This window comes from Buteo buteo, chromosome 23 (genome assembly GCF_964188355.1).
Source record: "Buteo buteo chromosome 23, bButBut1.hap1.1, whole genome shotgun sequence".
Classification (NCBI taxonomy): domain Eukaryota; kingdom Metazoa; phylum Chordata; class Aves; order Accipitriformes; family Accipitridae; genus Buteo; species Buteo buteo.
In genome coordinates this window covers 22,075,284-22,093,865 of record NC_134193.1, presented here as the reverse complement: position 1 = coordinate 22,093,865, position 18,582 = coordinate 22,075,284, and the positions used below count along the sequence as shown (strand labels likewise).

Here is an 18,582-nt window from a genome sequence, read left to right as displayed (position 1 = left end):
CCTTCCAAACTCCATCTGTAAAAACTCAAAAAAAGGACTTGTTCTTGGAGAAGCCAATTTTCATCCGTTTTAGTAACTTGTGAAAAAATCTGTTTAGTACTAAATCCAGTATGGCTTTTGAATAGCCGGAGATTCTGGAACACAGACACACTTTGGCAAAGTACTGTTATTCAAAGTGCTTTATGAAATAAATTAAATAAATAAAACAGTCTTCTCTCCTCCCTCTGCTCTTAAGGATAAATTGAATGCTTCCAGACAGAAATGCATCTTCCAGCTAACTGTGCCTTTTCTATTGAAAAAAAAAATCAAATCACACGGTGGGCTATTGTATCTGTTTGTTGGCAAGTACTGCGTAATTTCTCTGTGCCTTGGGCAAAGGAAAGGTGACATTTGTCAAATGAGCTAGACAATTACTAGTTTACCTCTTTGCCTGTTTTTGATGCTGAAGCGCGCTCTGTTTTTTTCTTCATATGTAGGTATAAAATTGTGTTTTGTTAGAATAACAACTTAGTAGCAACAGCAATTTTTTTCTCGTGATCTAGCATTTGTGTATTTTTAAAAATACAATGTATTAATTTTTCCATATCAAAATAATTTTATAAACTACAACTAAAAACTACTGTCATTATTCAGTATTCGTTTTTCTTTAAATGCTGAAATTTCAGCAAATAGATCTTTAGAAGTGTTTTGTTAATCCACGTGTTCTAGTTTCAGGATAAGGGATTAATTCCCCACTCTTCTATTCAAGTTAAGACAGGTGGACTCTTTATCTACTGTAGAGCCCCACGGGAGTAATTGCAGTTATATATAGGTTCACGGTTCTGCTCCAGCAGCTCCGATTGCAGAATTTGTCATTGTTGCGTAAATGTTAGTGGAAGCTTAAACTTGCACAGAGAAAGCTGTGGTGTAAAGGGGAGGGTGAATTTGGAATGTAGGAAAAAAATAATTTTCTAGCTTTAGTATTGTTTCTGTGGGTTTTTGCTATCCCTGTCTTGGAATGGGTCCTCTGGAAGAAATACAGCAGAAATGTTAATGATTTTAAACAAAACACAACCTCTCTCTCACCTTGAAAGATTTTTTTCAAACCATTTTGTATCTTAAAGTTAGTTTGCAGTTTCCCATATTACACAGGGTCTCTGTAGAAGGAACAGTTATTTTAATGGAAAATGACAAATTTTTCTTATGATTAAAATATCAAGCATATCCATTGACTGTTAAATCTAATTTGCTGTGACTGAAATGTTCTCCAGTGAGATAAGATAATCTCCTGTTATAGGTCAGAGGGCTCCAACTGATTTATGAGGGAAAATCTTGGTAGAAAATATAGAGCTGTGTTTTGTGCTCTTATTTTTCAGCTTTTCTATCATCACCTAGTTAGTCATTCTTTATAAGATTTCCATTTAGCAATCCATAAAGTGACTTCAAAGAAGGCTAAAAGTTTATAAGCTGTTGGATAAGCAAGGCTGGAGCTATCACATGAATAATGGAACATGCTTACGGAACTAATTGAATTCATATTAGATGAAGATAAGTACTTAGTACTGATAAATAATGAGACAGGGAAACGAAACTCTATGAAATGAACACATCCCTTTCATAATCTTGTTTTATTTTCTACCTGCGTACTGTATGCTATTTTAGTGTTCAAATTATATTAAATTGACCTTTGTGTTATAAGTGGTGTCAAACTTAGCTGGCAGCCTTTTACATTTAGTCATAGTAAACGATTGTTTCAGCAACTGTTTCTGTAGGAAAGGTTATTAGTGTGATGGCGCTGATGGAAGAGAAATGCCCTTGACCTAGTAGACTACCTATTGGAATTTAGGCACATGTGGTTTTGATTAACCAGTGGGGATAGTTGTGTTTAGCTGTCAGATACTGAGCTGCTGGCAGCATACTCTTCTGTGCCAGGCTTCCAGTCATTCAAGTAACAATAACGGCCACCCTTTGCATGCTCCATTCAGGGCACAAAACCAGCCTTTAGAGTTAAAGTTAATAATTAGAAAAGTATTTCTTATACTTTTTTTTTTATATATTCCAGTCACTCAAGGACTTTTTCTGGGACTTCAGAATTTTAATTCTTGCAAGATTATCCATAATGAACTTGTGTGTGAAACTTCACATTGGATTTGTCAGAATGATTTTTTTAACATTTTTCCTAAGCATAAAGGACAGTTGTGCATGTCATAAAACCTATATGAGCAGATTTTTGTTTTATTTTAACCTGGTATGAGTAAATACGTTCATGTTAGGAGAAGAAGGTTCACTAAAATTCATTCTGTGTTTGATATGGTAGGACACGGCAGCTGAGTTCACATAATGTCGATAGTCTCTTCCTTATGCAGACAGATGAATGGAGACCTGTGTGTTCAGTCCTCTGAACCCCACGCACATATTCTGGAAGCACTTTAGCACTTTTAGCATATTTACCTGGTCTTTTTCAGGTAGGCGTGAGGATGCTCTGTTTGTGATCCAGTCTGATAATATGACAGTTAGTATGCATGGAGTCTGAGCGAACGAACTCTGAGAAACAGGTTACATGAGCTTGAGCTTAGTCCTGACAGTGCCACTTGATTTCCCCTTGCTGCATAAGACACCCTGAGAATTCATTGACCACTGGCATCTTCCAGTGGTAGTGTTAATTGTTAATTATATTTTTTGATTGGGGTGAGGAGTCATATTTAGCTTTTTCCATCCATTCATACTTAGTAAATCACTGCCTTTTCTAGCTATAACTGAAGAAGTGTAGCTTTTTTACAGGGTTTAAATGAAGGGGTTATATATATATATATATGCACACACACACACTTAAATCCAGGTCTTAGAAAACTAAATGTCATTTAGTCACTCACAAATATTATAAATATGGCTCTACATGGTTTCAGGACTATTGATAAAAATGCATTTAAAAATATGACAAATTACTTATGGAATTGTCTTTTGTCCAATTATTGGAAAAATGAAAATAATAACTGTGATTTAATAAGAGATTCTGGGGGGCTGGGATGTTTGAGGGCTAAGTTTTAAGAAAGGCAAATACTGCAGTACCAAGTAGACTTACCAGTAAGTGTAGAAGGTTTTTCTTCTGTTGTACAATGGCATTCGACCAACACTATTGATGTTTGTCACTCATTTGGCAACAGCTGCTTGTGATAAGGATCTTGAGAATCACCTGTACAGGATCAGGGTACTGCACATCAAGGTTGGGAGATGGGCGGAAGAGTGGGAGATGCACAGGAGGGGGCAGCAGCCCACCTGCTGTGCCCAGATCAAAGGGTTGAGAGGTCAGGGGGCACATCCAGCTTAACCAGATTTGTCTGCTGAATAGCTATTTCAGATTGTAAATCTAAGGGTGATTTCATTAAGTCCTTCTGGCTGCTGTTGGGGCATGAAATAATAAAATTTTATATCCGTTGCCTTTCCTGCTTCTGGCAGCCAGATTGACACATTGTTGTCTGCGGTGTTGTGTTTTTCTTAAGAAAATAAATGGAAACTATTAACTAAGTAGAGACAAGTCATTAAGCAAATGGATTTTAGACTTGTTGTGAATCATACTTTCATAATAATTTCAAATATCATGTACAAACTAGCTACTAAGAAAGTTAGTTTTTGTTAAGAGTTTTACCTTTCCAAAAGAATTGGTGGAAGGTACATTTTCTTTTTTCTGTTACAACATTTTTTAATATCTTAATCACATTTGTATCTGGTTATGAAACTTTGTCATCAATTGGGTTTATGTTTTGGCACCAATTTAGCCATGAAGTTATGCAAACCTGTTTTTTGGGGGGGAGGAGGTTGTTGTTGGTTTTGGGGGGTTTTAAGTGAACTATTCCATAAAATTGTTCATCTGAAAGAAGTTTAACTTGGGATTTTTTATGGTAGGAAATGCAAAAACTGCCAACTGTAGACAGTGATAATAAAATAACGTTTAGTATAAACTGGTGTTACTGTTATTGATGAATATTGCTTCTAGCATGTGATCTGAGTGATGCAGAGGAGCGCCCCTTAATACTTCCATTAGAATATAGTTTCTTAGTGTTTTTGCAAACTTTCACATAAAACATTTAAAATACTTCAAGTGTTTGGCTGCTTGTGAGCAGGACAGACGCACTAACTGCTGCTTATTTACTGACCTGGTGTTTAAGGCCCCCTGGAGTTTGTTTGAAAAGTTAAGAGATTTTCACAGTAAAGGTGCCATTTCTGAAATTTAAAGTGCTCTTTTCACCAGGAGATAAGTTCTCTCTGATTAAGTCAGTAATTCTTACTAAGCCATGTTTATAGAGGCCATAAACAATGGGTTCAGTGTGCTTGTTAAACCAGCTTTCCATACCTCTCCACTCTTTTAAAAAGAGACATTTAAAATAAAAGGCAGGTGTAGATGTTAGTTCAATTTGATGTTTTTTAGATGATTCATTATGGCTACAAGTAATTCGGTAAGGATGGTTAAGAAAGGTTTGCAGTAGTGATATGTGACACACATTTTTGCTGAATCACTTGACTCAGCAAATCCCTAGTCTGTAGTAATATTAGATAAGGAAACTGTAATGTTCATATTTCTTCTTGTTCTTTGCTTCTTCACATTTTTTTCAGCAAAATATGAACATACTGAATATAGTCCATTCTGTTTCACAGGTATCACTTATTTTTTAAATTTTGTTTCAATGTTGAGGAAGTTGTGAAATGTGGAATGTGATTGTATATGGCTTAGTGGCTGTCCCTTCATATTTTGAAAAAATTACGACAACACTCGAAGTGTACCTGTGAAAACGATCTACAATTAGTTGTGATTCAGAGTCCAATGGGATTTAATATGAGAAATGCAGTTGGATGCTGGGAATTTTTACTAAAATTCCAACAAGAGAATAAATACTTTTATTTCCAGGCCAGTTGGGTTGATAGGTACTATGTTTAGTGAAAGAACCATGTGATTATTTGATAAAAGCCCTTGTAACTATCTGATAATAACCTTTGTCAAAGATTATAGTGAAAGAAAAGATAATAAAACCAGATAAGGATTAAGATGAACTGGTCAGTCTCTATTTGTCTAGGATGAGCCACAATCGGACCATTGAAAAATCATATTTTTTCAAATGCATTGCAAGACAGATGCTATTAATCAAGTTAGTCTTAAGTGTTTCATTCAATTTGAGGGTTTGTCTCCAGGGAAATCCACTGTCTTAATACAAATATTGAGAAGGTTTACAGTAAGGTTGTGCTCTTCATGATGGTGTAAAGGTATGGCACAGCAGAGTTTAATATTAGCCTTCCTTTCGGATACAATTATTTCTGGGCCTTGTGTGGAGAAGATTATGTTGATCAGCATTTATAGTCTTTGCACCATGAGCAACATCCTTTTGGACTATACTCCTTGGCAGATACCCGGTTGCCACAAGCCTATTCTTTGCTACAGAAAATCCCAATATTTGGCTGAAGGGAAGGTGCAGATTCATCACCAAAGTTACAAAAACACCCACTGACAAGTTCAAGCACATGTTTGTTGCTTCTTCGACAAGAATCAAGAGAAGGTTTTAATACCTTCTGTCTTGTCCTACTAGCACTCGATTTTGACAAGCTTCTGGCTTTGGTTAAGTACATTGCAAGACTTTTTTGTTGGAGCTTTTTAGACTCCTCTGAGTATAAGTGAGATTTTTAATTTTCTGAAACAGGAAGGAGCAAATCAGTTTGTCTGGTGCTTCCGGACTCCTAGAAGGAGCAAGACTCCTGGATTGCTTTAGAGTTTATCAGATGCAGCCAACAGAGTGACCTTTGGTTCCTGAAATATAGAAGAAAGTACCTGGTTTGTCATGCAGTACTTCTGCTTTTTACATGGAAAGCATTAAATATAATATTCTTCCATTTAAGTTAAAGAAATTTCTCATGGAAGACCTAAATTTAAATGTCTTCAAAGTGTTTTTTATAGTTGTTGGCTCCGCCCCCCCCTTGCCCCCCCAAGTACCCAGCAGTTTTCTTTATAGACAGAGGACTGAGCCTTGAAAACTGAAGGTAATTATTTAGATGCCTAAGGCTCAACTTTGCCATTGTTTTAGAGCTTTAGTTCCTTTCTTTTAAAGGAAAAAATTCCCCCCACCCTGCAAAACCTTAATTAAAAATTGAGTATGCTTTTGTTCATTTTCCTGTTCAGTAACTTGCATTTGGTCCTACGTATAGGTATGTAGGTACTTAAACGTTTGTTTACAGTGTCACTGGGAAATTTCCTTGATTACCATATTCTATAGTTCCACTTTTTCTGACTTTGAATTTTCAAAACTTTATTTGAAGAGGGCTTAAATATGTATGATTAGGCAGTCAAAAAAAAAAATCTCCTGTTAGTGGAAAAAGTGTTAAAATAAATATTTAAATGCTGCTCTGTTTCATATCAGTGATTCACTTACTGTTTTTTAAGCAGGGAAATAAAGTCTGACAATGTTTAAATTTGCTTAGATCACCAATACCTTTAGACTCTTAAAGTCAAAGGTACTAATGATCGTTCTTTTAAGAAATAGGTTGTGCTTTTCTTTTGTATGTCCATGTACTATTACAGATGATGTTAACACTCAAACTAGATTAGAGACATTTCTTTCTCTCAGTTCATGGGAACAGGATAAAAAGTTTAGACTTGCTGAACATTAAGAGACCAGGATGTGGTGGAGTTATTTTTCTCTTAGCTTTTTTTTTTCTTCCTTTTTCCTTTTTAATTATTTATTTATTAACCTCTGGTAGTGTCCATTTTACTTAAATACAGTTGTAAACTTGTCTCTATTGGAGTTCCAAAATTCAACCTGGAATTTGGAAACAAGTTCCCATCCCTGACTTACTGCAACTCTCAACTCCTAGAAAAGCCACTATTTATTGTTCTTTAAATTAATTTCTAAATATAAAAAGATATATTTGAAATCTTTACTCACCTAGAAACTGCTAAATGTGCAAACAGGATACCAGAATTAAGACAAGCATTAGTAGAGTTGCTTGAAATAAATCTCTGCTTGAATAATCACAAACAGTAACTCTCTGGTTTCAGAAATTTCAGTATGCACAATGTTAAGAACTTCCCTCTGCAAATTGAAGGTTAATTTTTCAGCACTGTAAAATGTGAATAAATAAAGCAAAGGATGACAGAGAGACAGGACTGTTGGTTGTTTTTAAAATGCTTGAAGTTTTGTAATGCCATGATGTTACGCCATCACTTGTGTCCTTAATGCATAAAATTTAACTCTTCATACTTTTATTTTCCTTTCCCTTTTCTTGAATTTTCTCATATTTAGAAAGTACGAAACATGGCCCTGGAAGATGTAGTGATTCTTAATGTAGACACGAACACACTGGAGACCCCTTTTGATGACCTTCAGAGCCTTCCTAATGATGTGGTATGTATGAAATGATTTATCCAACTATTCCGTTACTTAAAAGTGTAAATCCTTTTGACCTGTTTGGTTTGTAACTGAGGTGTCTCATTGGGTTACTTTCATTATTATAAGTAAACTGCTTTACCTCAATTCTTTCCTGTTTTGAAGTGTTAAGGAATGTTTGTTTAAATATTTGCAGACATATTTTTAAGCCTCCTAATGAAAATTAGCTAATGCTCACATAAGCTAGTAATGCTGCAGCAACCCAGTTTCAGTTTTGGAATGGCACTCTCAAGTTTCAGGTCATCTGAGGAGTTAGTCTTTTATGGGTAAAAAAGGCAAATGAAAAACACACAGGTTATGGTACAGCTGAACAGGAAACAAAAATTCGAACTTCTTTCTTCATGGTGTGAAAAAATACTACTATTTTAAACCATCTTTATCCATTCCATTGGGGAAAAAAAATCATGCATTTTTAGATAACTTTTGCTTGCAAATAAAATTGTGTGTTTTTTTCCCTGTGACTTCTCCCAGGTGAGCTTTAATGAACTTTGTGCATTTTACATCCTGATTTATGATATCAAATGGACTACTTCATATTCACTTCTAGCACCGCTCAGTGCATATAATTCGGAACTTATTTTCTTTCTCATTCAAACTTTTTATTGGTAATTTATTTATTTTTTAATAACTTGATAGGAAAGTTGTATAAATATTTGATCTTTTCCTTTAATGGGACAAAAATACATCCAGCTTGCTACTTTCTGCTGTAATCATCTTCGCTAAAGAAGCTGAGATGGAAGAGCAGTAAAGTGAGTAAGAGTGTAAGAAGCCATTTTTAAGTCAGAGGGTGACTGTTTAGGAGAAAACGGCAGGGGAAAATCTGGATTTCTTTTACTAGTTCAAAATACTGTGCTGACAGTTAGATCTATACCTTTTTATGTGTAGCTGAGAAATAAAATTGATATGCAGGGAGCTCAATATAAGCTGGTCTGTTTGAGGAGAAACTCAAGTAATGGTGCATACCCAGTGCCTCCTACTGTGACATCCCGTCATTTCTCTATGATCTGTGGTGTGATCCATTCTTCGAAAACAGTGAGCTCTGGATGAAAGGTCCATCTTGATTGTGAACATTTTGGTTTTAGTCAAGCATTTAGTCTATAAAAGTTACTTCCATGAATTTTTCTGGCTTTATATAGTTTTTCATTTTGATTTCACTCCCAGCATCCAAATCTGCCAGCTGGTCATCGCTCGTGCCATTATCCACAACCCGGGGAATGACAGACTTGTAAATTTCATGGAATTATGTAAGAAATGTCTGGATATAGTGAGTGCGGGGCCTCAAACATGCATATGATTTGTCAACAATCAAGTATTATATTAGATTTTATGAGACTTCATTAAAGGAGCTGTTGTAGGCGCACTGTAGAACATCAGAAGAGACTTCACCAATAAACACAGAACTTCAAGCTTTGGAATGTAATAAATTTTAAGAGACTTCCTTCCTTTCATTATTTACTTTTACTCCACTTTTATAACAGTAGAGAGTTGTGTTTTATTAGTTCAAATTTCTTGATTCAGTTTTCCACAGGTCTATTTAAAAGCTACATTTTTATCTTGGAGGATGTTTGGAGCATAGCAGAGGAAGTGCTGCCAGCAAATTCAATTAACTGGCATGGCTCACAAATAGCGTACATGGTGTATTTTTTTTTCACAACTGCTATATAAATACAGCTGGGATTAATATTTGTCGCAACAAAGCCTTAACTTGAATCGTGTTGCGTTGTGTAATTAATGTTTGGGATCAGTCTTTATGTCTTATTTAGCTTTGTTGCATTATTTTAGTTACCTAGATAATGAAGTATTCTCCTCTAGGTCTTTTCCTTTCCTTCAGACTGCTTAGTATTTGGCTTTGACCACTAGAGAGCAGCTGCTCTTCTTTGCAAGAATTGAATTTCTGTCAGTTCTTTCATGCATCATGTGTTTGGAACTGTAAGTGGATCAAGTTGTTCATCTCAGCAGGGAGACTCTAAAGCCAATCCATTATACTTTTTTTTTTTCTTTTTTTTTTTTCCTTTTTTTTTTTTTCCTTTTGCTTCCCTGGGAGGATGGGGAGATTCTGGGAGTGTGTCTCCCCACTGGTCTCAGTCTAAACAGATGCATTTATGATCTGAGAAACTAAAAATGTCTTCAACAGTTTCATGATGGTAAATGGCTGTTATGTCAAACTATTCTGCCAGTTTTGCTACCTAATGTGAACAGTGAGCAATTCATGCCCTGCTGAATAGACACAAAATTTACTTTGCTAAATTAAATCTATCTATATTCAACAGTGAGGAAAAACATCTTCTGTGTGATGCATTCACCATGAGGTAATTAATCTGGTGGAAAATTTTTAAAGCAGTTTCCCCCCTTTCCTTGAACAGTTTTTTTTAATCAAGTAAATGAGGTCCTATGATTATTTTAGAGCTTCAGGTAGTGAGTTGTGCTTGAGTTTCATGATAGTGATGTTGCTACCTAAACTGTTGATTCTTGGGAATGAACTATTCTTATAATCTTTTACTCCTAGGATCCAAATGAACATAGGCTACAGTGAAATGTCTTTCCAGTTAACATTTATGTTAAAGGAGCTGGATAGCATTGAGACAGTTCCAGCAGAATCAGATTAAGTAATTTCTTTGCCTTGGTGTACCTCAGCAGTACCTGCTAGCAGTCAGACTTCCTGAACTGTTCAGGTCAGGTCCCTGAAAATCAAGGTGTGTACTACTGCATTACTGATGAACTATTTGAAATGTGAAAAACTGTCCCTCCTTCACCTTCTGCTTCTGCTATATTGCTGAAAATCTGGCAGCATGAGAACGCCCTGGGAAGTAACTTTCCTTTTAAAATAGTCAATATTAAAAAAAGACATTTATTAAGGACTGTGATTACAATAAGTGCATCTGCTGCTGACAAGTCTCCTACACCACCGTCTGTGTTGCAAGGAATAGCAAAGAGGGGGTAGTAATTTTTTTTTTATGCAACCCTTATGGATTTTTCATGTATTTCCAAATAAGTGTCATCTTCTAGTCTTAGTTGTAGTCAGAGCTTCATATTACAAGGAATAAAGCATAAGCTCACTCTGTCAACTTGTAGTTTTTATTAAATGAAGCCCTGATGCAATGCAGTGTACTGCGCCAAAGAGATCTTGCATATCTGATGGCTGTGAGAGTATTGTAAATTTGCACTAGCCTATGAATATCTTAGGCTGTCAGTAATTTAGTTGTGTATGCTACTGTTGTCCATTCATTAACAAGTTACCACAAGTAGGAAGCCTATGTTGCTGTTTTTCACTTAGTGGGAAATTAACTGCTTTCAGGACAGCAAGAAGTACTAAACTACAACTATGTAGCAGAACCATTTTCTTAAAGGTGAATCCATTTTTATTTCTTACACTATGTTTGCAATAGAATGTTTCTTGCTTTATTCATGTTGACAACTGAAAAGCCTTGGACCTAATTAAAAGAATTTCCACTAGCACCTTTACTGAACCATTTCATTATGCTGCATTGCACAGATTGCATTTTGAAACATGGTGATAGTTTAAATCTGACCTTTAAACCTTAACTGCCAGAAGTATAAAAATCTTCTTTAAAAACACTCTCAGGGTAGACTGCATGTATATGTGTCTGTTTGGCTAGAAATAATCTTCATATTGAGTGGTCACAGTCTTATTTTTTTTAAAAGTATTACTACCTCTTTAGGCAGGAAACTATCATAATTCTGCTTGTATAATCTACTTTGTCTTATGTAGTAATTTATTCCAGAGTAAACATGATTTTTAATTTTTTTTTCTTACTTGTTAGTCTCTTCAAATATGTTGTTGTTAACATTTTGGTTTTTTAAAAACTATGACAATGCCTATTACAATAATGCTGACTGAAAGAGTAAAAATGTACATATATAAAATAGACATGCTACGGTGTTCGATTTAGTCTTAGAAGAGAGCAAATGATCTGAAAGCTTAAGGAATTAGCAAAACACTTATCAATATTCTGTTTCTATCCCAAATAGGGAAGCTGAAACAGAAAGGTTGCGACTAGCCTTTTGAACTTTTAGTCTGTTGTAAAATGAAGCGTAGAGCCTTTTCCTTCTATATAGATGGCAAGGTCTTTATCTTCACATGAAAGTTTGAAGAAAACCACTTATAAAAATGTTTGAGATGGATTTGGAAGTTACTCAGAGCTGTGGACATTTTATTGCACTTTTAAGAACTACCTTTAAATGGTTTAGATAAGTTAATATAGGAAATAAAAGCATATTTCATCCCTACAACATCAGACCCCTTCAAACATGGAGAAGTGTGTTGTTCGGGTTTGAAAATCTGATTAAGCTTTTACATTTTGAGAATAACAGAGCTCCTTGAGAGACAATATGTCAGTGAAAAAGAGTGAGCTTATTTTATGGGCATGATAGACTAAATGAGTTATCATGTATTATATTAATATGTGCTTATGGGCTCATTAATGCATGGATCATTCACATAAGCCACAGCATTCAGATTTATAAACAATGCTGGACATGCTCTTGATTATTTCTGTTATACTAAATAACTGTTATGAAATCCCTTCTACAGCAGAATCTGCAGAAAATTTAAAAGGAAATGGCTTTGCAGCTGTTTTGGTAAACACAAGTGCAAATATAACATCTAGTTTTAAAAGAAAAAAATGCAGTGCACAGTATGGATAATATATTTAACACCTGTATAGCAAGATGAGAACTCACTTTCCTGCCCTCCCCAAATCTAAGACTACTGAAGGAGGAAGTGAGGGATGTGCTTACAGGAGGGATAAAACTGAATCACTCAAGAACAGTTGTTCAGTAAAATCATCCTGCCATTTGCTGCTAAGGCAGGCTGGTAGCAAAACCCCAACGCAGAAAAAAATCAACTCATCTGGCAGGATTTTGGAGATATGGATGAGGCCAGATGTCCTGGTTTCAGCTGGGATAGAATTAACTGTCTTCCTAGTAGCTGGTACAGTGCTATGTTTTGAGTTCAGTATGTGAAGAATGTTGATAACACTGATGTTTTCAGTTGTTGCTCAGTAGGGTTTAGACTATAGTCAAGGAGTTTTCAGCTTCTCATGCCCAGCCAGGGCACCTGACCCAAACTGGCCAACAGTGTATTCCATACCATGGGACATCCCATCTAGTTTAGGAACTGGGAAGGGGGGGGCAGGGAATCGCCGCTCGGGGACTGGCTGGGTGTCGGTCGGCGGGTGGGGAGCAGTTGCCCTGCGCATCATTTGTACATTTCAATCCTTTTATTACTACTGCTGTCATTATATTAGTGTTATCATTATCATTATTAGTTTCTTCTTTTCTGTTCTATTAAACCGTTCTTATCTCAACCCAGGAGTTTTACTTCTTTTCCTGATTTTCTCCCCCATCCCACTGGATGGGGGGGGAGTGAGTGAGCGGCTGCGTGGTGTTTAGTTGCTGGCTGGGGTTAAACCACGACACCAGAATAAGCTTTTGTTATGAGCTGGAGGATGGTCTTGAAAGTTAATTTGAACATTTGAACCATCAGCTTATATTTTATGAGGTATTATTCATACTCTCAAAACCACAGTTAGTTATGTTCACTGCAACAGAATCTTACTCTGTAAATAATATTCCTACAATATTTCTTGCATAGTGTGAAGTATATAGAGTTACCCCAATGGAGTTTTTCAGAATAGCATTTGAAGAAGGAAGATTTGCTAGTTATTGATAGAATCATTTCTGTTAGATTCATAATATGGGTATCTATGGAGTCATTCATGTTCTTCTGCAAATCAAGATGACTAGGGATTTCCTGGCTTTCTGCTTTCCTTCCGAAATTGTGGCTCCTTCCTGTCTTCTGTGTAAGGTATCTCATCAAACTCAGGTTTTGCGTATGACATGACTGCATCCTCTAAAAGTGCTAGTTGAATTTCTTTCAAGAATCAGTGCCCAGATTGTTGTTTTTGTATTGCTATGTGTTGTGTGAGATTTGTCTCAGAAACCTAGCTTGTCCTGGTTCTGTCTGCAATGCCAAAAAATTGCTACTGACATAACTATTTGTTAATGATTTAACGTAACCTATAACCGTTGCAGCACAGGCACAGCAAGCCTGATGTTAATCTTTGAAAGGTTTTTTTTATCTCCTTTCCCAGCTTGTGTTTGGGAAAGAAAAATGCTGTCACTAACAATAATATATAGATACACAACCTTACTTCAGTAGTTACTGAGCTCTAAGTGCTAGAAAAGAGACATCAAACTAAGTCACAGCCTTCTTGTATGTATGAGAGATTCTGAAGCACAGAGAACAGTAATGGATAATCCTCTAAAACTTTAGCCCTTGGTGTACACAGAAAACAAAAGAATATTCAGGTAACCTGGATCAGGGTATTTTTAACTCTGCCTGCATAGAAATGTGTTTAGTTGATATTTGCTAAGTTGTGATCGGTAAGTGTTTCTGGGTAAAATGGTAATGAGACTGTTAGGGCTCTGTTCGCCTAAAGTGCAGCTCCGTGAATCCTGAGGTAATTAAACACCTCCACAGTGGAAGGGAAAGGGCAGCGAGGGTTAAGAGAAGAGCCGTCCTGCGCACAGGTGGTTTAGATCTCTTGAGAAACGGGAAGAAAAAACTTCAGTAGACAGAATGTCCTTGTTAATCTGAGACTTTTAAAAAAGCCTGCAGGTTTTGTTTTCTGGATTGCACTGGGGCGTTGGCAGGGAGGCTGCAGGGCCTCTGTGAGGAGAGGCCGGGGCGGCGGGTGCAGGCGCCGCCGGCACCAGCCGGTTCCAGCCGGTTCGGCAGCAGACCCCGCCGGGCGCAGCTGAGCCCGTCGGCAAAGCCGGCGCGCCTCCCTGAAAGCCTCTAAGAAATGGCAAAAGGCCACACGCAGAGTGAGGAGCGAGTAAAAGCCTGAGGAAGGAGCGGCGCAGAGGAACTGTTACGGACTGAGCGCGACCCCCATTGCCGTCGCCCCGCGCCGCTCGGGGAGGAGGCGGGGAACGGAGGGGGGGAGGTTGAGCTGGGAGAAAGGCGGCGGAGTTTCTGTCTTTGTTTCTCACCATCCAACTCTATGTGAATTGGCAATAAGTTAAATTAATTTTCCTAAGTTGAGTCTGTTTTGCCCGTGATGCTAATCTGTAAGTGATCTCCCTGTCTTTATCTCGGCCCACGAGCTTTTTCTTCGTGTTTTCTCCCCGAGTCCTGCTGAGGAGGGGGAGGGAGAGAGCGGCTGGGTGGGTGTCTGGGAGCCAGCCAAGGGAACCCACCATATGCATAAATAAAACTCTCATTTTGTTATTTTCCATTAAGTTGCTGAAACACAAGGGAATATAGCCTTGAAAGAAAGAAACCTTGTATTTGTGGCAATCAGATTCTTCAGACCTGCAGAATTTGTTCTTGGCCTTGGCGGTGATGGATGGCCTGTTTATGCAGAACCGTTTCTCTATTAGTCTGATGTTTGAATTAATTTAGCTGAAATTCTTTCATGGATTCTAATCAAGAATGACACAGAACTTCATGGACTACCTTTAAAAGAGTACTCAACGGCATGTTAATGGTGGATTTTAAGTAGGAGGGAAGGTTGAAATGAAGCTTTGATTTTCCTGTTGGTTTCTGAATAGAATCCAATCATGTCTTAGAGAAGCAAAACAGCTTGAAAAGTAATGCTTTTAGAACTGAAAAATTCAACTCTGAATTCTCAATGTCACTTTTGTCATAAATGCTGCTGTGGTTAGCATGTTTTTCATTTAGCTGTGCCCCAATGTGTTGAGCTTTGTTTGTGATATGAGAGTGATCTAGACCTGTTGTTTGACTTCAGGTTTCTGCACTGAAGAACAGATTGAAGAAAGTCTCTACAACCACTGGAGATGGTGTTGCAAGAGCGTTTCTAAAAGCACAAGCATCTTTCTTTGGGAGCTACAGAAACGCCCTGAAAATTGAACCTGTAAGTAGGAAATTAGTAGGCATAAGATGTAAATCTGCAGCTATGGTGGGGAAAAAAGCTAACAAGAATTCAAAGTATAGTATAAACTACTTTTACTAAGGTCAGCATTGTGGCTCTTTGATTGACTAGTGCTGAAAACAGTGTTCCAGTCTCCAAAAAAGAAAGAGGTGCAACAAGCATGATCAATCACACAGGGAGAAAACTTCTTATGGAAAGGTATGGGTGTTGCTTGTTTTTGAAGACAGTTAAGTTAGAAGACAGATAATAAAGTATAAATCAATGATCATAGGAGGCTAGTGCAGAGTTGACCATCTTCTCTCACTGCAAAACCCGGGTATTCATTGTTTTATTTTTAAAGGTAGTAAAAGATACTTTTTACACAATATATGCTTAACTGTGAAACATGCAAATTTATGGATTCATGGAGTTTAAGAACATAATTAGTGAAGAAATTGTGCTTTTACAGAAATATGAAGAATGTCTGGAGTTGTAACTATTGATGATAAATGTTCTGTTAGGAAAATTCAATCTCTTGCTTCTGGTTCAGAGCTAATCTCTATTTAGCAACGATTAAGTGCCATCTGAGTGGGGGAAGGATTTTTCTGTACTTGATCTTGGGGTTTATTGTTTCTAGTGAGGCATCTGTTCCTGGCTTACTGCAAGTAGCTTCATGGACTTCAATACAAATCAGTCCAGGGGAAATCAGTCCACATGTTTTGTAACACTCTGGTTTTGCTACCGTGTACTTAGGAGGTTCCTTTTAAAGTGTGTACATTTTGCTGATAAACAGTTAAAAACAAGGTGAATAGTATGAGGAACATTCAAGTATAATTAATGAGATATGTCCCAGAAATATGGGGGATGTAAAGTACTAACTGCAGAGTGATCCACAGAATATTTCCAAAATATTCTACATTCCCTGTTTCTGAAGGAGGGGAAACCAACACATGTACAAGTCAAATGCACTGATAAATCTCAATGTGGTGTTCACAGGCTCATTTGAACTACTGTTGTTTAGACCTATGGCTGCTTAACAAGAAGATACCTGTAGAGGACAAAATGTACTTTTGTCTTAATACCTTCTTCTCTCATCTGCAAATGTTTGGAGGCAGAACAGAAAATTGGTGGTAGCAGTGGAGAACTTGAATGCCACTGGGACATGCTAAGATGAGTTCTGAGTATAAGCGGGGAGGCTAAATGAGTGGAGTGAGAATGAAGGCTTACTACTTGAGAAAAGGTGTTGTATTCAGCATTGTCCTGTTCTGTGAAGATTAATGAAGAGATCCGGCATGCAGACAAGTAATAAATCTAATTATGATATTAAAGGAAAGGCCAGAAGTCGGCCTACAGGCATAGTGTTTCTTGAGGGCGAAGATATTTCAGTAACTAAAGTCTCTTCAGTACTATAGTTTGTCTTACTTGTTATTTTTAAAGCCAGAAGGAAAAAAATAGCTCAGTCTGAATTTTAAGCAGTCCAGTTATCACCATCAAATAAGCATCATTTCAACAATTCATATTCAGGGTTCAAAAACAACTTTTGAAGTCATCGTGAGTCCTTCCACATCTTATTGGGGGAATCCATGTGTTGTGTGTGTGGAAAAAATAAATTGTATTGACTTGTGTATGTATGTCTGGGTGTGAGTATTGGCCTTTTAAAGCATCTAAGGTGAGATAATGGGAGGTAATTGAAAAGTTGTCCATATAAATAACAAAAATGAAACCAGGAAGGCACTCTGGCGGTAAGCCTCCTTTATCCGTGTCAGGGAGACACTGACTTCCCTTCATCCATGCAGGCTTCCTTGTTCTCCGATGCTCCTCCCCGTAGTTGCCAGGCAACTCTGGGAATATTGGTGTATGCTTTGCCTGGATGTGTGTGTGAGATTAACTAGTTAAGGGATTTATGAAGAAAAATAGAGATTTAAATTGCTTTTCTGGAAATACCATCTGGTAGTTTGAAGGCTGAATGCTAAAGATGAATATTTGAAATCAGTTGACAATGGCACACCCCTAGAAAGTGCAACTTGGAGGGACAGCTAACCTGAGGAAGTAGCAGAAATTGGTTTGCTTATCATTCCATCAAAGAAAATTCGCAAAGATAATGACACAAATATGTCATAAAAATCCAATTTTAATATCAGGAAGTGGCAATGTTCAAGGCTTTGGGCTTTCTTTCCCAAGTCCTTTTTTAAATTAAAAATTGAATTTCTGATCATACATTTCAGTATTAAGATTTAGATAAAGAAAATTTGCAAGTGTTTCGTGTGCTGAACATGTCAGAGTCAAATGACCTGCATTCTGTTTCCGGTTTTGCCACAGACATCCTGTGAGGTGTTGGACAGGTCATACAACTACTTTATACTTCACTTCTGTTTTAGAATATGCCAACAGTAAATGCAGTTACAGAGAGGTTCTTGTTACTGTTAGGAGCATCGCATTTAAAAATTAGTTCAAGACCCTTGGAAAACCTGATCTTAAGAAAATGCAGCAAAACTCTAAACAATAGTGTGTTATCAGTAAAACAATTAGGAAATGTACTTGCTAAGTTCACAAAAGAAAATGGGATTGTAATTTAATAACAAAGCATTGTAACTGGCAATTAGTAAGGCATCTTGCAATTTAAAGTCCTCTGTTTCTCTGTTGTGCTGTACTTTGAATGCTGCACTTGAAATAGTCTTCTGTATTCTCACATAATTCCATCTTCTAAACAGCAGTTATGTTCATTGTTATTTCCTGTCAGCTGATTAGCTCAGTTTGCCGAGTTTGTAGATTATATACTAACAGGTGTTCAAAGTGGTCATGATACACATCTTCTTGTAGAAATACAGAATGATGGGAGTTTCTTGTTGAATAGTGGAAGAACATTGAAGTGTATGCAGCAAATCTTTGATTGCTCTCCACCGATGTATCAGAATCCTCAAAGACCACAGTGGCTGTCATAATTTGCTTTAGAATTTTAATATCTGTTTGGAAGAAGTTATTTTAAAACTGTTACTGGTGTAACAGTTGCAAATAAAACCATTTCAGTGTGTCCGAGACAAATAGAAAGGCAAATGGAAGAAATAGCTTCTAGGAAAAGGAACATATTTTCAAATGCCTCCATTATGGTTTTTTCTCTTCTCACCTTCACATGTCATAAATATGGGCCATACGCAATAATGAACATGATGTGGTTCTTTGTGTTTCATGTCCCATAACTCACGAAATCTGACTGTTCATTTAAAACCATTGATAATTAGGAAATAAATTCAAAGAAGCAGCAGCTTTTCCTCCTTTCA

The 18,582-nt window shown here is 36.9% G+C and overlaps 1 protein-coding gene across 5 annotated transcripts in view; it reads left to right on the top strand.

The window, feature by feature from the left end:
* The window catches only part of DENND1A (DENN domain containing 1A), a 217,196-nt gene that overhangs the window by 119,098 nt on the left and 79,516 nt on the right, over positions 1-18,582 (top strand). For all 5 annotated transcript variants that reach the window (XM_075054618.1, XM_075054615.1, XM_075054617.1 and 2 more), the window contains exons 12-13: positions 7,263-7,364; positions 15,182-15,307. In XM_075054618.1, coding sequence (XP_074910719.1) covers positions 7,263-7,364; positions 15,182-15,307 — 228 coding nt within the window. The remainder of the gene's footprint in view (positions 1-7,262; positions 7,365-15,181; positions 15,308-18,582) is intronic.